Genomic DNA, 21,151 nt, shown 5'->3' with positions numbered 1-21,151 from the left:
GTTTAAATACATTAGTTTCTTAGTTTCGCCATTTCTTTTGAGTAGATATGAGAGAGTGAATTTGAGGGAATTTGAGAGAATTTAAAGATAATTTTTTTTGTCGTTATTTTGAGCGAATTTGGAGGTAAATGAAAGTGAATTTGAAAATAAAATTTGTGAGAATTAGTATAGAATTGTATTGACGTGAAAAATTAAAAAAAAAATTATTTTCAAATTCACCCTCATTTACTTCCAAATTCATTAAAAAAACGACAAAAAAAATTATTTTCAAATTCTCTCAAATCCCCTCAAATCCACTCAAAAGAACAAGGTTGGTTTAAAATATTTTTTAGTTTTTATCTCATTTTCATAATTTAGTTTAAATTATATTTATTACTTGTTAATAATAAGTGTGGTCGCACGTAGTACCTTTTTAATGGGCACTAATTCTTTTTAATGGCACAACAATGGAGCTTACTTCGGGACATCCCTAGCTTGATGTTTACACCTTGTTTGGAGGAGAGGGACCTTAGACCAAGGCTCGATCTTGAAGCCAAGAAAGGTTTATCTTTGAGCTTCTAGAAGTTCCTTAACGTGATCTTTAGTCTTGGACGGCAAGGAGCTCCTAGGTTCTAAAAAAGTGCATTGTATTTTTTTATAGGTTTTTAATCCTTTCAATCTCTTATAAATGGTTGACTATTTTAATTAAAAGTTACTCATATTCAACTATGTGAGTTTTGAGAAGTGCCTCAACATGATCCTAGGCTTGGAGGATAAAGAGTTGCCCTAGGTTCTAAAATAGTGCATTATATTTTCTTGTATGTCCTTAAACCTTTCAATCTCTTATGGCATATTTTGATTAAAAGTTACTCATATTCAACTATGTGAATGTGTCTCTCTTTTCTAAGAGTGCGCTTATCCCTTGTTTTATCTTGAACTTTGGTTCAAGTAGCAATAACCATTACTTGGGTTAGACCATTCCCTAAGTGACATGTCTTCTTCCCTTTTCTTTCTTTCTTCTTCTTTTCTATTTTATCTTTTTTTTTATGTTCTTGGTTTTTATTGTTCATGCTCCACATATTGTGTTTCTTATCATCTCTTCATTTTGTTAATTGAACTATCTTCTTCCTCCTCTTGAGTTGAATATTTTGATTAAAAATTATTCATATTCAACTCTGAGCTTTTAGAAGTGCCTCAACATGATCCTTAGGCTTGGAGGATAAGGAGTTGCCCTAGGTTTTAAAAAAGTGCATTATATTTTCTTATAGGTTCCTAAACCTTTCAATCTCTCATGGTTGAATGTTTTGATTAAAAGTTACTCATATTCAATTATGTGAGTATGTCTCTCTTCTCTAAGAGTGTGTTTATCCTTTGTTTTATCTTGAACTTTGGTTTAAGTAGCAATAACCATTACTTGGGTTAGACCATTCTCTAAGTGACGTGTCTTCTTCCCTTTTCTTTTTTTCTTCTTCTTTTTCATTTTATCTTTTTATTTTTATTTTTTTATGTTCTTGTTTTTTTATTGTTTATGCTCCACATATTGTGTTTCTTATCATCTTTCCAGTTTGTTAATTGAACTATCTTCTTCCTCCTCTTGAGCTCCTGTAAAGTGAACCTTAACACTTAGATAACCTAAGGGATTATATTCATGTTTAGTAGAGATCTTCTTAAAGCTTTCATAATCACAAACATCTTATGTGCTAAAGTAAAATAAACTTTTGTTATGGTGTCCAAAAAGTTTTCACAACATTGGGTTTAGAATGTTTATATAAATTTGTCTTATTTTATGATTCTTTACTAACCAATCAATTTCCATTAAGCAGCCCAACGTTGCAAAATACAAATAACTATTCTTTTACTAAGACATTTCTACTCCCACACATGAATTAGGTGAGTATAACAAAAAATATTTGATAAGGTCTTCCACACATTCATTAGACGAGTATAACAAATAATATTAAACGAGTTTGTCAATGAACTGATTATACAAGTTTAACAATATATATTAGTTTGTTTATACAATCACTAAATAAACACAACAAAAAATATTAGATGAATCATTCCACACATTGATTTGACATATGGGTAAACCCATTAAATGAGTTTTTCTATATACTAATTAAACAAGTCTAGCAACAAAAACTAGACAAGTCTGTTCATACACTAATAATACAAGTTTGACAATATTCATTGTTAAAAATGTCACTAGTGCAAAAATGGTTTTTAACATCACCATGTCAATGTCAGGCATAACAATATCCAATGTTAAAAATGTGTGGTGACACTTTTGTAAATAATTCATCAAATTTGACATCGGTCAACCTACATCAATTTCAAAATTGATGTCGGCCCACCTTGACTCCAACGTGAAATTGTTTCTTAATGTTTATCATTTGTTGGGTCACATTAAGTTGTTTTAAAAAAAGTAATTAGAAACAACGTGAGCCTCATTTCCTCTTTACTTTTCTCTTTGCACGAGCTTCCACCATGGTCACCCAACAACTGCGGTGACAAGGAGGAGGTCTAATGTGATTTTTGTTTATTTTCACTCACGTTACTGTTATAAAGGCAGTGAAATAACTTGTTTCCAGTTTTGGGGTTTTGTAAAGTGTCCATATATGAGATATTGCTCACAACTTCAAAGTTGTCAATATCTGGTAGTGAAAAATTTCAAAATATCATAACTTTTGCTATGAACCTTAGATGAAAACCGTTCAAAAGTTAAAGTTGTTGGAAATGGGGTGACAAACGCCATGATTGATTTGCAAAAGGGATTATGTTTCTTAAATTTTCAAAAATCCATTGTTTAAGGTATGTTTTTTATTTTTGTATTATTTTTCACCAATTTTTTCGTAGTTTACAACTTTATTTGAGATACCCAGAATACTCAGAAAATTTAGATTTTTTTATTGTTGTATCTTGTCTTGTATATTGATTTTTCATAAGTTTAATGGAGGAAAATATTGACACAAATTTAATAAAAAGAAAAACAAACCCACAAATTGATGTGTACTATGTAAGGTCTAGGAAAAAAAATTCTATAAATGTGGTTTGGATAGATGACGTTAGTTAAAGTAATAAATGATAATTATACCGAAGTAAAGCGTATCACAATTAGTTAGACATGTGTACTGCTTCCCTTGGTCGATAAGATAACTCAATAGCAAACGGTGTGCCATGTGTCCATCATAGTTATTAGGTTGACAAGACACGTATATCGTGTCTCCAAGTCGACTAAACATCCAGATAACTTAGTGGAAAGTCCAAATAGTTTGATAAGGTAAATGGATAATATGGTGAAAAGTTCGGATAGTCCGATAAGGTTCATAAAGAACTCAAGTAGCTCGGTGGAAACTTTAAATAACTTATTAAGATGAATGAAAAACTTATACAAATTAGATTACTTGAGTAACACCTTACTCAGTTCTCTTACTTCCGAATAAACTATGAATCCTCCATGTACCTTATCAGGCTATTTTAGTGCCTTATCAAATTATTAAGATATTTTTCCACAGTGAGAAAACAATATATATGATTTTGTCGATATTAATGTAGTGAGAATATGTGACCGTAAGAAGAAAACTAATTGTATTGACAGTAAAAGGAGAGAAACAAAAATAAAACATAATTAAAAAGAAAAGTGAAAACAATACGTCCCGCAAACTAGACAAGGGCAAAACCGTCTTTTCACTTCGCTCTCGCTAGCTCGCTCTCAATTCTAGCTCGTTTTCATTTCTAGGGTTTCGCTCAACGCCTCTCGCTTTCTCTCTCTCAATTCTTCACTCGTTTTGTTTCTTGGAATTTCAGATTCTCTGATTTTTCGATTGGATGATTAAGGTCTCTACAGCGTATTTCGTTGCGGCAATTTAATCAATTAATACAAAAAGGTATTAATTCTTCCTGTTAGTTTTTGTTTTTGTAACCATTATAGTGAGGTTTCTAGATCCCACGCGCTGTTTTCTTTCTCTTGTTTATTTGCCTTGTGTGTCTCGATTTTTTTGATTGACTTGCGTGCTTTATTTTTAGTATTTGGATAATATGATTTTGGTATTTTTTTTCTTTTCTGTGTGGTTTTTATATATTATCTTTATCATGCTTTTAAATGCCTATTCCGCTGTCGATCTGGTACCGACTGGTATCAGAGCCAGATTTTGGGGAATATAGGGGATTTTAGTTGTTTTAGGTTTCTGTGCTTGAGTTTACTCTGCTTTTGTTTTAAGGGGAATATAGGGGATTTTGGTTGTTTTAGGCTTCTGTGTTTGAATTTACTCTGTTTTCGCTTCGGCTCTTTAAGAATAAGACTTAATAAAATAGACAAAGAATGATCCAAATAAAAAACTGAGTGTTGGTCAGCAGGATAGGTGTTTACGGTAGTAAGCCCTAAGGAGAGGTAGTGACTCCGTTGGTAAGCCTTTCAAAGGAAAAAAATGTAGAAGACGTAGGCAGAAGTGAAGAAGAACTAAATAACCATATAATCTCAGAAATAGAATCCCCATTAAATAGATGGACACTACCAAAATTAGAAATATTTACTATGTATAAGGCTGAAGTAACTGATTTATTTAAAGAGGAATACGTAATTAAAAAGGTAGAAAAGGAAGTAGATATTAAGCAATGTTAGGAATCAATACCCTTAAATATCAAGACAATTAATTACAGAGCATATAAAAGAATATTATATTCAGATAGTGATAAAACCCTTATACAGGCAAGGAATTGATACCCCAATACTAAGAGATAATAGACCGAACTGGTTAAACAACCAAATCTTAGCGGTATTTGAAACTAATCTACACAAAAGACCAGTATACATAAATAATTGCCCTAATTATTCAATAGCACTAAAAAGCTTCCATGACAGTAGTTGTAATATACTTTTGGGATGTAAAAATGAAGGATGATATATTTTGGTAAGATGTTTTTAATGTAAATGATTTTCTTGCAATTCTATTCTTTGTATTCTCAAATAACCATGTCTAACCCACATTCAAATATATATAAAAAAGAAAATATGCAGATTTTTTTAGTCATATTCAAAATTAAAACAAATATTTATAGTGGTTGAGTTGAAACACATCACAAATAGATCTCCCATTATATCTATGAATCAATTTATAATTACAAGCTCTAAGTTAGTTCAAATTTGCCGGATAGAGAAAAATTAAAACTGACCAAAGCCCCCTTTGAGCTTAGTGATGGTGTGGACCTAGAGGTGGGGGTTAGGGTGAAGGGCTTGTTGGTGGATAAAGTGGTTAGGTTGGTGGGGATTACAGTGGCGGGCTTGGAGGTAATGAGCTTGGTGATGATGGACCCAAAGGCGGTGGTTATTAGGGTGTCGTGACAGTGGTGGTGGTGGTTGTGGAGGCACCCAAAATGCCAACGTGAGAAGTGTGAGATTGAATCTCTATTTATAAGGGTTGTTCTAATGAAGGCTGTGCACAATCTAACTATCTAATTTAGAGAAAGCAGTGAAATGATGCTCTGTTTACAATATACTCATAAACTATCATCATCACTCTTATCATAAAAAAAATAACCATCGCAATACTGCCACCTTCACCATTACTATTGCCCTACATTGTGTAGAAATGAGTAAGTTGAGCAACATGTGTCAGAAAGTCTAACAAATTTGATTGTCTCAAGGTTTTGGATTTGATGTCATGTTTTCTTGTATATTGACTTATGATTCCTTGATGAGAATGTTCTTGGGCTTTCCAATAGATGCTCGCTAAAACAATAATGGTGGTAACAATGGTAGTAATGTTGGAAAATCAGAGGGGGATAAAATCCGAAAGGTCTTCACCAATCGGTCATGAGTCAACACACAAGAGTGCTTGACACTATCTTCAACCGAAACGATTAAGCAATAGATTTGTAGATCATTTTCATTTATATGTTGCCCAACTTACTCAGTTTTACACAATGTAGGACCTCAATTCACTTGAACTTCAAGAAATTACCTTTCAAGTGAGTCCCTTCAATATTGTAAACTACCTCTTGAGTGGAAGCTCTTGTCCACAAGTACTCAATGATGTTGCTTGGTTGTACCATTGCTCATCTAAACAAGACTGTTTGGATTCATTGCCATGATGACATTCAATACAAGGTATCATTTGATGTATAAGTGAGAAAGACCCATAAAGCTATTGCTAAGGTTTTTGAATTGAATGTGGTGTCACGTTTTTGTGGTAGCTATCCATTGGTGAAAATTGCCTTGGTATTTTCCCCCTTCAATTTTTTGATGTTGGTATACAATGGAGTGAGTGGTGGATTTCAATATGTAGATGATCTCTTGTATCAAAAGGGATTGATTTTATATTATTAATTTAATATTCAAAATACTCTATTTGCATTGTAGACATAACCTGCATACTAACTCTACCTATTATTGAAATTCTTGGTATTTTTTTTTCAACCTTAAAATAAATAATTCTTAATCCACTTTATCTTGTTTATTTTTTGAGTTCTTTTTTCTTAGTTTCCCATGAAGGTATTTTTAAAATAATTTCAATAAATATTTCCACTTCTATATTTGATTCCTTGAAAGTTGAAACAAGTCTCTCATGCCTAAATTTTTAAAAATTAAACAGTTAGGAATAAAAAAGTATGAACGGTTAGAAAACAATGTTTGGAAAAATATATATTTTGAAAACCAAACAAAGGAACACGGTTTATATTTGAATGATTCCATGTGTTTAGAAGAAGTTTAACCCTTCTCATTTCTTTCCAGCCACACATTTCATTTTTCATTTTGCTTTTCAACATTTGCACATCCTTCTATCAATTTGGAAGCATCCCCTATGCTAAAAAAAGTTATTTGTTATTGAGATTTTTTTTTTCTTATGAAATATTGGTTTTAAATGGATATCATTGTATAGCTTTGTTCCTTTTTGGATCAGGTCAAAGTTCCCCTTTTGATCTTGCTCTTGAACGTGTTCATGTTTGTTTTCCATTTTCGAGTGGTGTTTTTGTAAGAACTATGGAATCTTATATGCGAGTTTTGGGTTTTAGCTTTCAGAGGTATTGATTGAGTTCCATTTCATGTGAGGTTATAACACAATTGGGTGTCAGCCTAAGCTTGTGAGGTTTAGGCTTGGATTCTGTAGTTCATGGCATGTATTTATGTTGTCTAGTTGCTGTAACTATGAACATTTTACTTTGTGTTTTTGTTTTTGAGAAAGTTGGGTGGGTGGTTTGTTTAGATCATGCAAATTTGGTGTTAATAAAACCTGACAGAAACCTTCAATTCAGTAATTAATATTTTATAAGTTGTGTCTTTATGTTCTTTTAGATATTTACTGCTTTGTTGTAGAACACCGGTTGATTTGAAACTTTATCTTAAAAGAGAAATTCAGTTACTTTATCCAGATAATAACATTGAAATGTAAGATATTTTAGTTATTCTATGCAAACAAAATATTTAGAAAATGAAGAGAATTTAATTACAACTTACAAGTAATTCAAATGTCATGTATTTCAATTTCTTGGAATTTTTGAAATCTCTTGTCCAAATGCAAGGTAAGGTGACACTGTAAGAAGTGTTAAAATGTACATGCTGTATCAAATAATGGACTAGCAAATGAAGACAACAAAAGTTAATAGAAAAATATTTGGCCATATTTGTGTTCACTTTTCAAAATACATTAGCCAATGAAGCTTGCCTTCATTGTCAAAACAACTATTACAATGTTCACTTTACATAATCGTAAGCTGGTTTATGTTAAGTGTGCTAAAGCCTGACTAAATAATACGAAACTTGGTTTTCCACTTCATTACTTATTATAGTTTAAGCACTTTGATTTAAATATGGCTGCTAAGTACTATTTTGCAGTTAATCTATTTTCCCCTATTTCAGTGTAAAATACTTTTATAATTCTGGCCTTTTGTCAGTTAATCGTTTTGCATTTTGGATTTCCTTTCAAATTCGTTCAAGTTGATTTTTTTATCTTCAAATTCAATCTTTTGTCAATTTTCAAATGGGCATCTTGCAGATTCCTATATTTATTTGGTCTAATTGTTCTTTTTCCAAGTTCAGCAGGTTGTGCTAAGGCTTGGGATATCCTTGAAGCTTATTTTGGACTTATATCAAAGAGAAAATGGGTTATATTGGGTCTCACGGTGTTGCAGCTTTGCACAAATATAAATATAGTGGAGTAGATCATTCCTACGTGGCCAAATATGTACTGCAACCCTTTTGGACTCGCTTTGTTAATTTTTTCCCCCTATGGATGCCGTGAGTACTCTTATCATTTGAATGAAATTAAGTTATTTCTTTATGTTGACTTCTTTATCTGTTTATATAGAAATATCTCTTTACTTCAAGAAGGATAAATCAGATTATGAACTTCATTTGAGCAGATTGAGTGTTTTTATTAAAGACATGTAACTTTTCTTATAAATATTTATTATAATAATAGTAATATTGTTTTTTAGGGTTACTGTAGCTAAATAGTGTCATTGTCAGTTCACAAATTTCTGGCTATAACTATATATGCACTCTTATTCATAAGAGTATCATTTACTCTTTAGCAACAAAATAGTTATTTTTATTTTTGTAATTTTAGCTTTTGACTTCTGAATACACTGACTCATACATTTTTGTTTAATTTATCATGATATATCGGCATTCTTCAAATCTTTGCAGTCCAAACATGGTACACCTTTACCTCCTTTCTTATTGTAGTGTCACCTGTTCGTTTTTACTGTTGTTATCTTAAGCATTTAAGTTGGTGCTAATAAATTTATAAATTTCTTGATTGCAGATAACTCTTATGGGATTTATGTTCTTATTAGTGTCTGCATTGATTGGTTATGTAAGTGGAACTCGAGTCCATAATTCTTCCTACTTCCTAAAGTCATAGCAGTTATAGGTTCGCAATGCTCCACTTTATTTGTCATTTTGTCAAATGATAGAATTAAATTGGCAATTTTTAAAACCAGTATATTAAGCATATTTAAGATTGTTGGTTACTTTCATGCATTATTGATAATTTCTTTTGTACATAAATTTTTATACAGTGGCTGTATTGAAACAGTGAATTCCTAGATACATTGTACATAAATTTATTTATTTATTTATTTATTTTTCAGATATACTCTCCACATTTGGACTCAGCTCCTCCAAGATGGGTTCATTTTGCCCATGGACTACTTCTGTTTTTATACCAGGTAGGATAAAATACTTGTGGTGCGGTACTTGCGAAGTTCTGAGTCCCTGTGACTTTGGTTTCAATCTTTATTTTGGGTAGCCCTGTTTTGCTGCCTTGATGGCAACCAAGTGAGATAAATTTTACTGATGTGGTAATCAGTTGCCTTGAATCGTGATCTCATTTGTAGCGCATGATATTTGGCCTCTACTACTAGTTTTTCGAATCTTGATTATAATGGTGTTGTTTCACGAGTGTAAATGATTTGAATTACTGAATCTTTTAGATGTACAAATCTAGTGGTTCAATGGTTCTATTGAAACCTTTTATATTATGATTGTAATATTTTTAAAACTTTTACCCTTGACTATGAAACATGTTTACATCTGACTTTCTGTTTCATATTGCAGTGAAATTTCCAAAAAAAGTAATCAATATTCGAACTCTTTGTTTTTAATGTTTTCCACATTGCCTTTCTGATTATTTATATCTTACTATCTTTAGTTGTTCCATGAGCAGTCTATGTCACATAGCTAAGCAATATTCGTATGGTTTATCCATGGAAGATCTTTACTACTTGACCAAGTTTCCATTATTTGCAATAGTTATTTTATTGGTTTCTTATATGTTTGTGTGTGTCGGTGCTCCAGACATTTGATGCTGTTGATGGGAAGCAAGCTAGACGAACAAACTCCTCAAGCCCATTAGGAGAGCTCTTTGATCATGGTGATTTTCTTGCTTGTGTTTTTCACTTGATTGTTTTTCATTGTGCTTACCTTATTGTTATTAATGAAGAAATTTTCAACTTTATTTGCAGGGTGTGATGCACTTGCTTGTACGGTATGTCTCTTTAACTTTGGCTATTACTCTTAAGTGATTGGAAGAGATTAAAGACTGTCATATATGATAACTTCTTTTCAGTTTGAATCATTGGCTTTTGGGAGCACAGCCATGTGTGGAAGAGGTACTTTCTGGTGGTGGTTAATATCTGCAATTACATTTTATGGTGCAACTTGGGAGCAGTAAGTTATCATGTTCAATTAATATATGATATACGATATGTTATATGATAGTATTTTGTTTTGCAATGCCCTGTTTGTATTCATGTATTGTAATGAAATATTTCGTATTCTTAAGCTGGCTTCTTCCCTTGTGTGAAATCACAAATTTTAAAATTTGGCATGATTATATAGTTTAGGTTAAATATGTTTAGTCCTTGAACTTTCATTTGAAATTAAATTGCGTAATTGTCCAAAACTTTGTATCACTTTAATTCCTATATTTTATTAATGAATTAATGAAGTCTGTGTCAATCAACGCTTTAAACATTTAATGATGTAGCAGATGGCGTTGCTCAGTGGATTAAAATTGTATATCCACACTGTTTAAGTGTTGACATGCTTCTCACATTGGCCTTTTGGGTGCTTCCATAACCACTAACACCGTGAGGGTCACCACCATAACCACCACCTTGTAAGCCCCACCAGCCTCACCACCTTATCCACTGCCCTCCATCCTAACCTCCACCTCTAGGTCCACCATCACTAAGCTCTGAGGGGCACTATGTCAACAATAAAACAGCCATGTGGACCTACAACTTTAATCCATTGTGCAATGCCATTTGCCACATCTTCAAATGTTAAACATCGTTGTCTGATGAGGACTTTATCCATTCGTTTGAAAAGTATGGGGTTGAAAGTGGTACAAAGTTTTGGACAAGGACAAAATTTAACCTTATATTTTAACACCATATTTTGCATATGCTGTTAGACAGACTAGGTATGTTGATTTCTTCTAAATGTTTTTTTGGATGCAGCTATTTCACCAATACACTTATACTGCCCGTTATAAATGGGCCCACAGAGGGTTTGATGATAATATACATTTGTCACTTTTTCACTGGTATCGTGGGTATGGACTTTTGCTGTGTTTACACACACAACTACTAACTTTCATAAGAATCCTGTGTATGTTGTTTTTATTATTATTATTTATTATTATTTTATTATACAGGTGCTGAGTGGTGGGCTCAGCCATTTGGAAAGTCTTTGCCATTTTTAAGTTGGCTTCCTTATCTTGAGGGTAAGACATTCTTCATTTTATGGTATTTTGGTAGTTGTTATACCTTTTTCCAAGTTTTATACATAACACCTAAAATGCAATTTTTTGTATCTGGAGAGAACTTTTTGTACAGTTGTTTGTCTTTTACATGAAGCAATTTTATATTTACTGCAATATGGCCTCATTTTCAATCAAACATTTAATTCTTCATGTTCACTCATTACCATATGACAAGATGTCCTGGTCAGCTCTGATGCTTGCTTGTGTTATATGAGCTTGTATTTGGGTAAATAGCCATAAAGAACATATTTTCCTGTGTGCATAAATCATCTGCATTCGCTTAACTGGACTCTTTAAATTTGCCAGATTTAGTTACAGTTTTTTAGTTGAAGTCTTGAATTCTCATTAACTTTTTTGGGCATCTTTTTTTTTTTTTTAAGTACGGACAATATGCATCTATAATGAGTATAGGGACACTTTGAAGAAGAAAAATAAAATGGTTCAAAGATTTTATAGCATGGTCCTAGAATATTAAAAATAATATTTAGTTTATTTAGTTAATAGTTTTAATTTGTTAAAATGAGATGATGACACTTGTAGGGTCATAATTTAGTTTATTACATGTTTAGGTAATATAAATGCAATTATGCAATCTTTTTCTCTTCTTACCTATGGAAAGTGGGAAAACTATTAATGTTACCTTTCAGTCTTTTAACTATAGATTTTTTGTATTTTAGAGCAGTTTAGCTCTTCCTTCTTATCAGATAAACATGTTGTATTTTTATCCGTGTATCATAAATCAATAGTTCTGAGTAGATCATTCTTTGCTTAGTAAGACTTAATAGTACGTGGGGTGCATCTCTGTTTTTTAGTTTTCATTTGAGTTTATATGTTTTTATAACTACTAAAAAATTATTTACTTTTTGTCACCTTGTTTTCTACTTTCAGGAAATTGCCAAGGAAATGGTGAAAATAACAAAATCTTGTTTCCCCATCTCCTCTGCAAAATTTTAGAAACAAGAAACAAATTGAAATTAAAATGGACTTTCTTTATTAATAACACAAGCATATAAATTGAAACTGACAAAAGAAGCCAGCCAATCACAATCATATCTATTCATTTTTGCGTACTTGTCTAATAAATATGGTGTAATGAAGTTAAGGTTGTTTGGTTCAAATATTAAAGTGGGTTCCATTTGCTTGTCCTGTATATTGTAATAAAAATTGTTGGTTTAGATATAGTTGTTTTGGATTAGTAACTTGATTTTTATTTTTCTTATGTGCGTTTCAGGAATCCCAACATTCAAAGCTGTATTGTGTTTGATGATAGCTTTTGGTGTTACCCCGACAGTTACATGCAAGTATGTACAGCTAAAATTATTAATGTTCAACATTTTTAGTATGTGCAATACTCCCTTCTTCTTGGCCCAAAATCTGTTAATTATTTCGAACTCTGATATCTCATATTTTCATTTATGTTGAACTATATATCATTTGGTTGTTATTTTGTAACTAGTTATGCTCAGCATTGATGATGGAGTGAAACTGAGATCAAGGTAGTTTGAATATAGAAAATAATTTCCTATATTGTATCATTTCAAATGTTTTATAGTTTCCTATAGTTTTCTTTCTACTGTCTAGATACTTTAAGTCAGGTGGCAGTCTTGGGTGGTTGAGTTTCTGGTTTTAAAATGCAATTTTCAAAACAAAAATGTGTTCAGCAAAAAAAAGCAGCTGGAATGGTTTTTATCTTGATTAGGAATCTATTTTGCATTCATTTTCAAAAAACAGGGAAATATTTGTGAAATTGGTTTAGTTACTGTTGCTATCTTTGATAAGATAGAATTAGGGTTCAAGTCAGCCATAAGAATCACTAAGCACTGATACTATGTAGAAAACTGAAAAGCAGGAAAAGGACAAAAGAGATTAACTGAATTATATTTTTTCTTAATGACAGTTATAGAAATCTATTTATAAGAGTTGCTCTAGTGACAGCTGTTAAGAACTGCTGTGTTTATAATATACTCAAACTATCATCATCACCGTTATCATTACAACAACCATCACTATGTTGCCACCTTCATTGTTATTGCTACCCATTGGAATTGAAGTTTGAGTTGAAGCCCTACATTGTGTAGAAATGGGTAAGTTGAGCAACATATATGTGAGAAAGACTAACTATTCTGATTGCTTTAATGTTTTTAGTTAAAGGTGATGTCATGTTTTCTTGTATATTGACTTATGATTCATTAATGAAGATGTACTAGGATTTTCCTATAGATAGCAGAAAAAGGAATAATGATGGTAACACTGGCAGTAATGTTGGAAAATTTGAGGGGGGTAAACACCAAATGATCTTCACCAATCAGTCATGAGTCAACAACACAAGGGAGTTTGACACCACCTTCAACCAAAACCATTAGGCAGTGGATTTGTAGGTCATTTTCATTTATATGTTGCTCACCTTATTTTTTACACAACAGAGGGCTCTGGCATACTTGAACTTCAACAATCTCTCTCTCAAGTGTGAACTCCTTCAACATTGTAAACTACCTCTTGAGTGGAAGCTCTGGTTCACATGGTGTTTACTTGTACCATTGTTCATCTAAACAACACACCGTTTGGATTCACTGCCACGATGACATTCAATACAAGGTACCTGAATGTCCTGAAAAAACCTTTGTGGGTGATAATATTGGCTGAGGATGAAGAGGTGAGTGATGATGGGGAAATAATCATGATGGAAGAGGTGAACAACGATGGGAAATAACCATGATGGAAGAGGAAGATAATATAAACAAGAATTTAGGGAAGATGGCTTGTTAATGGATGAATCTTTCAATATGTTCAGCAGGTGGCATGACAGAACACAACCACAAGCTATGAAGCTAAAAGGAAAATTGCAGGGTCAAGATATTATGACCACGATAGACAGTAGGGCTAGTCATAGTTTCATATCTAGCAAGGTAATGAAAAGTTGGGGAATCTTGCCTAAGGCAACCGAGCCCCATTATGTAAGATTAGGAGAAGGAAATAGAGAACCTACTCAAGGCTGTAGCATGAATGAGTGTGCAGTTTGGAAATTATGGTAGGGAAGGAGATTGGTGTTTGTCTGAATTGGGGGGAGGGGATATGATTCCTGGTGTGGCATGGTTGGTGACTTTAGGGAAGATTGGAACAAATTGGCAAACTTTAACATGCATGGTACAGTATCAAAATACAAGGAGATCCAAGTCCATCCATAGCAATGATATCTTATAAAAAGCTCTAAAGAAATAGGCCAAAGAGGAAGTTGACGTAATGTCCAAGCTCTAGTTTATGAAGAGGAAGTTGTCAGCAACCCAAATAAAAAATGTTTTACACAAATATGCAATATTATTTCAAGAAATTAAAGTACTCCCTCTACCAAGAGATGTAGATCAAATTATTATCAAATCAGGGACAAATCTGTTTAATGCAAGACCATAATAATACCCCCATATGTTAAAAAATGACGGAGTATGTAGTGGCCTATCATGTAAAATAGGGAAGTAAATACCAAGCTTCACTCCCATAGACAACATGGTTATTGTAGCCATTACTCTTTCTTTTAGAGGATAGACTTTAAGCGTAACTCAACAATATAAAATTGACTTTGCAACCTCTTGTATCTATAATTTGGTCATATCTCTAATCAAGGTCCCAAAATGGCTCGGTAATGGCATGATAGGATCAATGAATCTTGATAGGATAGACTCTAATGCTAATTTAGAAAGTGAATTCAACTTTACAAAGTTGGTTTGTAAGGTGAGATTTGCATCCATTTATATAGACTATAATTTGACAATATCTTTAATCAATGTGATATCTCTAACATTTTTCTACAAACATATGAGATCAATGTCGATTTTATAGTGGGTCTTTGTGAATCGAAAACTTTTTATGTATTGTTGGTAGTACTGGACAAATTAAGTAAATATGGAGAGTTAGAAGGTCTATAGCTGGGATTTTTCTTAAGGGAGTCATTAGATGGGGACAATTTCCATTTAAGCGATAGAGATTCTATTTTTTTGAGTCTATTGTGGAAATAAATTTTAGATTACAGGGAACTACATTGAATGTGAGTATAACTTGCCACTCATAGTCAGATGGGCAAACCAAGGTACTCTATAGAATACTGATTACCTTATCTTAGGTGCTTTTGTTTTGAACAGCCATTTGGCAGAGTTTATACCTTGGGCTGAATATTGGCATAATAGTTTCCTAGTAGCTGCATACTGCACCCCATTTGAAGTGGTTTTTGGAAGATCAAAACCTATTTGTGCTAAATTTAGCATGGGAGAAACATTAATGGAAGTGGTTGCACAAGATCTTGTGAATAGAGATGAGGCTTTAAAGCAACTTAAATACCTTTACAGAAATAGGGCCAAGTGCTTTGTACCACTAATTTCCCCATATTAATCTATTAACCTAGTATTTAGAGTCTATTCATTTTTTACTTCCTTTAAACCCTATAATCTCAAGATATGTTTAGTCTTGTTATTAGTAGGATATTAAATGCAATACTGAAAGTTGTTGGTAGGATATTAAATGTATTACTAGAATCTGTTAGAAGTTGTTAGCACATTCTAGAAATTTCTTGTAATTATTACTTTAGGGTTTGAGTTCTCTATATATAGAAGTTGTTCTACTGTTTCAAATTAATTACCTGAATAAGAGTCTTCTTTCTTTCAAATCAATCCTTTCTAGTACTATGACATTCTTCTTTAGTGTTATGATCATTTGGTGTTATTTTAGAGTATACAGAATTCAGTACCTTAAATCACATCTAGAATCTGATAATAATTAGCCTACAAATATCTGCTTATATGATATTAGGTTAAAGTTTTACACCAATTTAATTACAGAATGATCCTGTTATTTCTGTAGGCTGTTTTACTTAGCTTATTTGGTGGTCAACATTATTTTTTTGTTACATGCAGTGTTACTAATGTCTATAAGGTTGTGAAGGCAAGGAATGGAAGCATGCCACTTGCACTGGCAATGGTAATATATTTTTTCCATATGATGATGTTCTTCTAAGATCTGGATGCTTTATTAATGTGTTTGTTCTTGGGCAGCTTTACCCGTTTGTTGTACTTGTGGGAGGAGTTCTTATGTGGTATAAACTCAACTCAAGATGCATCAAATTTTTACCCAGTTTGTTTGAACATATGCACATTATTCCATTATTCTTTACTTCTTATGAACACTAGGCTGATTTTTGATGCAGGGATTATTTGTCACCATCAGACATCATGGGGAGATATCCACATTTAGTTGTTATTGGGACAGGACTTACTTTTGGATACCTTGTGGTATGGCAGTTGTATTTAAATTTGAAAAATGCTTGGCTTTTCTTGTTATTTTCAATTTTTATAGCAGCATTCAGACTATTTTATGCCCCGTTTGGAAGATTATTATAATATATTCTTCCAAATAGACTGAATCCACTGCAAATAAATTTGCATCGAACCGGTAGGGACCTACCACATTTGGAAGATCATTATAATATATTCCAGTATATATTGTAATAGAGAGAACTCGGTCTGTTATTCTTTCATTGTCATATAACAAGCAGCAAAATCCTTTTTCAAAGACCATGTGTTATTTTGGTCATCCTAAACTTCGTAAGCGGAGGTATAAAACATATAATTTTGTCTTATCTCGGGACTATGGAATGCCACATCCACTAGTGAATTTTCATTATCCCAAACCTAAAAGTTAGGTTCATTTGACCCCGATTCTCCACCATTGATGTGGTCTAATCCTGACCTTCCTTTTAGAATCCTCAGAATGTATTGACTCCACTGCAAATAGTTTCGACCATCAAACCGGTAGGAACCCACCATAGGAGTTAATTTCACCTCAACCATTGAGGAAAAAAAACACTTTTTGTCTCACCAGTCTTCAAGGCTGGCAGCAGCTGGAGGTGGTATCAGTGGAAACAACGGGAGGGATAAAAGAAATATTTTATTAGTTACAATCATAATAATTACATTCTTAGCTCCTATAACAATCACATTCTCTTAAAAGAGGAAACAAAATGTGCTGAAGATGAATGTGTAGATTCTAGGGATATGTTTCCTAATTACTAAAGAGATATTAAGATATTTTTATCCCAATCCCTGTTTACATCACAAATCATGAATTTGAAAGATATATTCCTAGTAAGCACAAATTCATCTTCTTGCAGTCTGTTCTAGAACCTTTTATATATATTGCTGCTAGCTTCCTTATACATACAACTCCATGTATTATTGATTTTTATGAGGGAAGCTTAATTTTGCAGGGAAGGATGATTTTGGCTCATTTATGTGACGAACCTAAGGGTTTAAAAACTGGCATGTGCATGGTATGTTTTGTGTAAATGTTACATACTGAATTACTTTATTAAGACACTTGATTTATCCGTTGTCCTCATTATAAAACTATTGAAACACAATGATGTCGCGAGCCAAAAGTTACCCACTCTTTCAGTAGACTTCTCTTTCATATATGTTTTACTATAACTATAAAACTCAGATTGTACGAGTCTCAATCCCTTAAGATTCTCGATATCCTTTAGGTTATGAGTATTATTGTTCCAATAGTGTCTGGATTATTGAGAAACTGTTGCATCGAATGATTAACATTAGCCTATATATGCAGCCTCCTTTATGGACACAAAACACCATTTCAGCAACCCCTCTGTACACTTTTTCAGCATTCAATTTATATTTTTTCTCTTTGAAGAAAAACCGTGGTATTTCAATCTGTCATGTAAACAAGAGCATGATGGCTAGGGATGGATGTTCGGAGTTTTTATTCAAATACACTCTTTTTCTTCAATGGTAGTATGTAATTGGTATACTTTTCAAATTAGCGGGATTTGTTGATGATCATCTTGAGCGTCTTAAATGAGGGGAACTAGTCATTGCTTGCCTCCAAAACCATTTTCTAATATTTGTAATGATATTTTTCTTGTGGCACTAGAGTAATTTTAGTTTCTACACATCAAATATTGATTCATAACAATGCCCTCTTATTCAATGAAAATCTTTATTTTTCAAGTTTCAAATTTGTTACTCAGTCATCAATATTGATCCATTAACAACCAATTGAGCTGAAGCTCGATGGCTGTAGGGCTTTTGTAAAACCAATCCGTTGAAAACTGGAAAACTTCAACGCCAAACATGTCAGTGATATTTTCTTTGAAGCGTTTAAGAATAAAATTCCAGTAAAAATCCTTTCATAGATAAAAGTTTAAGTCACGCACTTTTGGAGGAAAATTTCTGGATTGAATTTCCATATAAGAAATTTTTAGATTATCGATTATGTATTTAGTGGTATAACATTATATTATTGTGTAGAGATTAATCTTGATGATCATTGTCCATCATTGGTGGAATTACCAAAAACATGCCAGAAAACATTTAGATGATTCCATTTCAGTGATTGATTATTATTGTTTGTATTACACTAAGATAATTGATTTAGGCATTATTTATCTTGTTCAGTCCCTCGTGTATCTCCCATTGGCCATTGCTAATGTCCTTGCATCAAGGCTGAATGACGGGTATGTACTGTGATTTTTCATTCTGAATTTCATTAGTTGATGCTTTTCATGTTCGTTTGCTTCTTATCCTAAAACTCGTTTATATATGTGTGTGTATCTTTGCAGGGTTCCTTTATTAGATGAGAGACTAGTTCTTCTTGGTTACTGTGCATTTTCAGGTATAAATGCCTTCTCCTTTTTCTTAGTAGTTAGGAAAGTGAATTTGTAGTTATATATTGATACTTCTGATTTTTATTAGGAGTTAGGAAAGTGAATTATTAGTCATATATTGACACCTAAATAGTAGTTCCTACAATTCACAAGAAACTCGTTATTTCTCTCTATCTTTTGTCATGTCATATATCTATCTTTGCATTTCTCTCTGTTTCTCTTTCTAGGTGTAGATTAGCTTGTGAGTGTTCAATAATTACTTTCTAAAGCAAAGATATTCTTTAAAAAGAGAAAGAAAAAAGTACAATAGAAAAAAGGAAACAGAAAGGCGCCATAACCTGAACTTACACGAGCACCATAAATTGGCTGAGTAGACTTTATCATAACATAACTACTTTGGTTGTCTTTGAACATATTTATTTATTTTCCACAATATTAATGGTAAAAATAATTTCACCATCTCCAAAATCCTTAGATATTCCAATGCAAAAATACTTTTTGAAATTATCAAAAAAGAGTTGACACCACAAATATGTGGCATACACCAATGTTTGGCTATCAATCTTTTTGTATCAGATGTTTATTTATGATTATGGTTTGTATTGTTGTGCTTGTAACATAAAGAAGCTCATCTTACTAAGAAATTACTATCAAGTATTAACAAACTATTTCGATCATGAGAAATTGATACATCAGCATTGCTGTGCTGTACTGCGTTAAATTTTGTTTGGCCTAACATTTGAGGTGGAGTAAATTTCTTTATACTTTATCCCTATGACTCTCTTTGTTTTACTTAAGGATTCTTCTGTTTCTATGAACACAGTGGCACTTTACTTGCATTTTGCCACATCAGTCATTCATGAAATTACCAATGCCCTGGGAATATATTGTTTCAGGTAAAATTACCATATACATGTAGAATTTGGCATCTGTTACTCCCTTTAAATAATTTCCAGTATGAAGTCTAATTTATTGTTTGTTCATATGAAAAAAGATTGTTTTGTATGCTATTTACATCGATCGATCCTTGCTTTTGTCAATACAGCAATTTTTCTCAAGAACAATGGCCTCTGATACTAACTCTTACTTTTGTACACTTGCAGGATAACTAGGAAGGAAGCTTGAATCTACTACCCAGAATTTCCTTTCGGTATGCCTTTACTAGTGATTTTGAATTTTAAATTGTCAATTTCAATCTATAAAGTAATAGTTTTCTTTTCGATTTATCTTTCTGAGTCGTTATAATTTTTTTTTCTTTTCAGCTTGCAAGTCAAGCCAAATTCTGGCCAGGCTTTGGTCAGTACTAATTTTGCTTTATTTGACAAATTTGAACTAACTTGGAGCTTGTAATTATATGCTGATTCACAGATAGACTAGGAGATCTATTTGTTGAGTGTTTGAATTCAGCCACTATAAATATTTATTTTAATTTTGAATATGACAAAAAAATCTGCATATTATCCTTTGATATATATTTGAATATGGTTATTTGAGTAATTGAATCACAAGAAAATTATTTACATTAAGAAAACCTTACCAAAATATTCATTGGCAATTTTTAAACTGTAATTACAAATTAAGAGTTGAGTTGCGTTATGAAGAGATAGAAGTGTTTTCATTAGCTACATCGTTGATTTGTCTACAACTTCGACTTGAGTGCTTCTCTTTGGGATAAATGCCTCAATTGTTTAGTCACTCAATTTTTTCTCCTTTTCAGTTTTTAGTCCTTGATGAAAAGGTTACATTAATTATTTCGATCCATTTTTGTGATGTTGCAGAGGAAAACTTTTGTTACTAATAATGTCATTTATTAAAGATTTTATAAATTTCTTCGACATTTGAAAGGAAAAGATAGGAAATGCTATCTGGTCTAATTGTTTCACATGCTGTGATGTTATATAACATAAAATTAGAAAATGCTATTATAAATATAAAAGTAAAAGCATTAAACGAGCATCACAGCCTTATATCAGTGTGCTCAATCCTAACGTTGAAAACATCGGTCTAACTTATACTTATTTTTATTTTCTAAGAATAATATTGTAAAAGGTCGGCGGCGCTTATTATTATATATTTTAAAAATTATATTAGCAGTGTCGTGGTTTAGTGGAAGACATATAATTAGAATGTATTAAAATGTTTTAGATTTAGTTTACCCAGAAAAGAAAATTTTAAATTAGAGCGGAATAATGCATAATAAGAAATTTCTTTCAATTTATTTAGAAGATCACTTTAGAAC

The 21,151-nt window shown here is 32.2% G+C and overlaps 1 protein-coding gene across 1 annotated transcript; it reads left to right on the top strand.

Moving 5' to 3' along the window:
* Nucleotides 1-3,642: 3,642 nt before the first annotated feature.
* Nucleotides 3,643-20,409, top strand: AAPT1 (aminoalcoholphosphotransferase 1). Its single transcript, XM_088112233.1, has 20 exons — nucleotides 3,643-3,866; nucleotides 8,015-8,212; nucleotides 8,624-8,633; nucleotides 8,742-8,792; nucleotides 9,070-9,147; nucleotides 9,776-9,851; nucleotides 9,943-9,965; nucleotides 10,047-10,147; nucleotides 10,942-11,036; nucleotides 11,139-11,207; nucleotides 12,478-12,547; nucleotides 16,148-16,211; nucleotides 16,286-16,326; nucleotides 16,438-16,522; nucleotides 17,497-17,559; nucleotides 18,704-18,762; nucleotides 18,868-18,920; nucleotides 19,736-19,808; nucleotides 20,016-20,062; nucleotides 20,175-20,409. The coding sequence occupies exons 2-19, from the start codon at nucleotides 8,076-8,078 to the stop codon at nucleotides 20,035-20,037; spliced, it is 1,170 nt and encodes a 389-aa protein (XP_087968359.1). The 5' UTR covers nucleotides 3,643-3,866; nucleotides 8,015-8,075; the 3' UTR covers nucleotides 20,038-20,062; nucleotides 20,175-20,409.
* The last annotated feature ends 742 nt before the right edge of the window (nucleotides 20,410-21,151 follow it).

This window comes from Vigna umbellata, chromosome 4, assembly GCF_029865625.1.
Source record: "Vigna umbellata cultivar VRB3 chromosome 4, Vumbellata_1.0, whole genome shotgun sequence".
NCBI lineage: Eukaryota > Viridiplantae > Streptophyta > Magnoliopsida > Fabales > Fabaceae > Vigna > Vigna umbellata.
The sequence above is the reverse complement of the archived record's forward strand: the minus strand, read 5'-3'. Positions and strand labels throughout refer to the sequence as shown.

What these genes read in the sequence shown, in the direction of transcription:
- AAPT1 (XM_088112233.1), top strand. Translation starts at nt 8,076, where the DNA reads ATGGGTTATATTGGGTCTCACGGTGTTGCAGCTTTGCACAAATATAAA. An exon ending in TACTTCTGTTTTTATACCAG is followed by an intron (nt 9,148 to 9,775) that starts GTAGGATAAAAT and finishes TCGGTGCTCCAG; the next exon opens with ACATTTGATGCTGTTGATGG. An exon ending in TATGGTGCAACTTGGGAGCA is followed by an intron (nt 10,148 to 10,941) that starts GTAAGTTATCAT and finishes TTTTGGATGCAG; the next exon opens with CTATTTCACCAATACACTTA.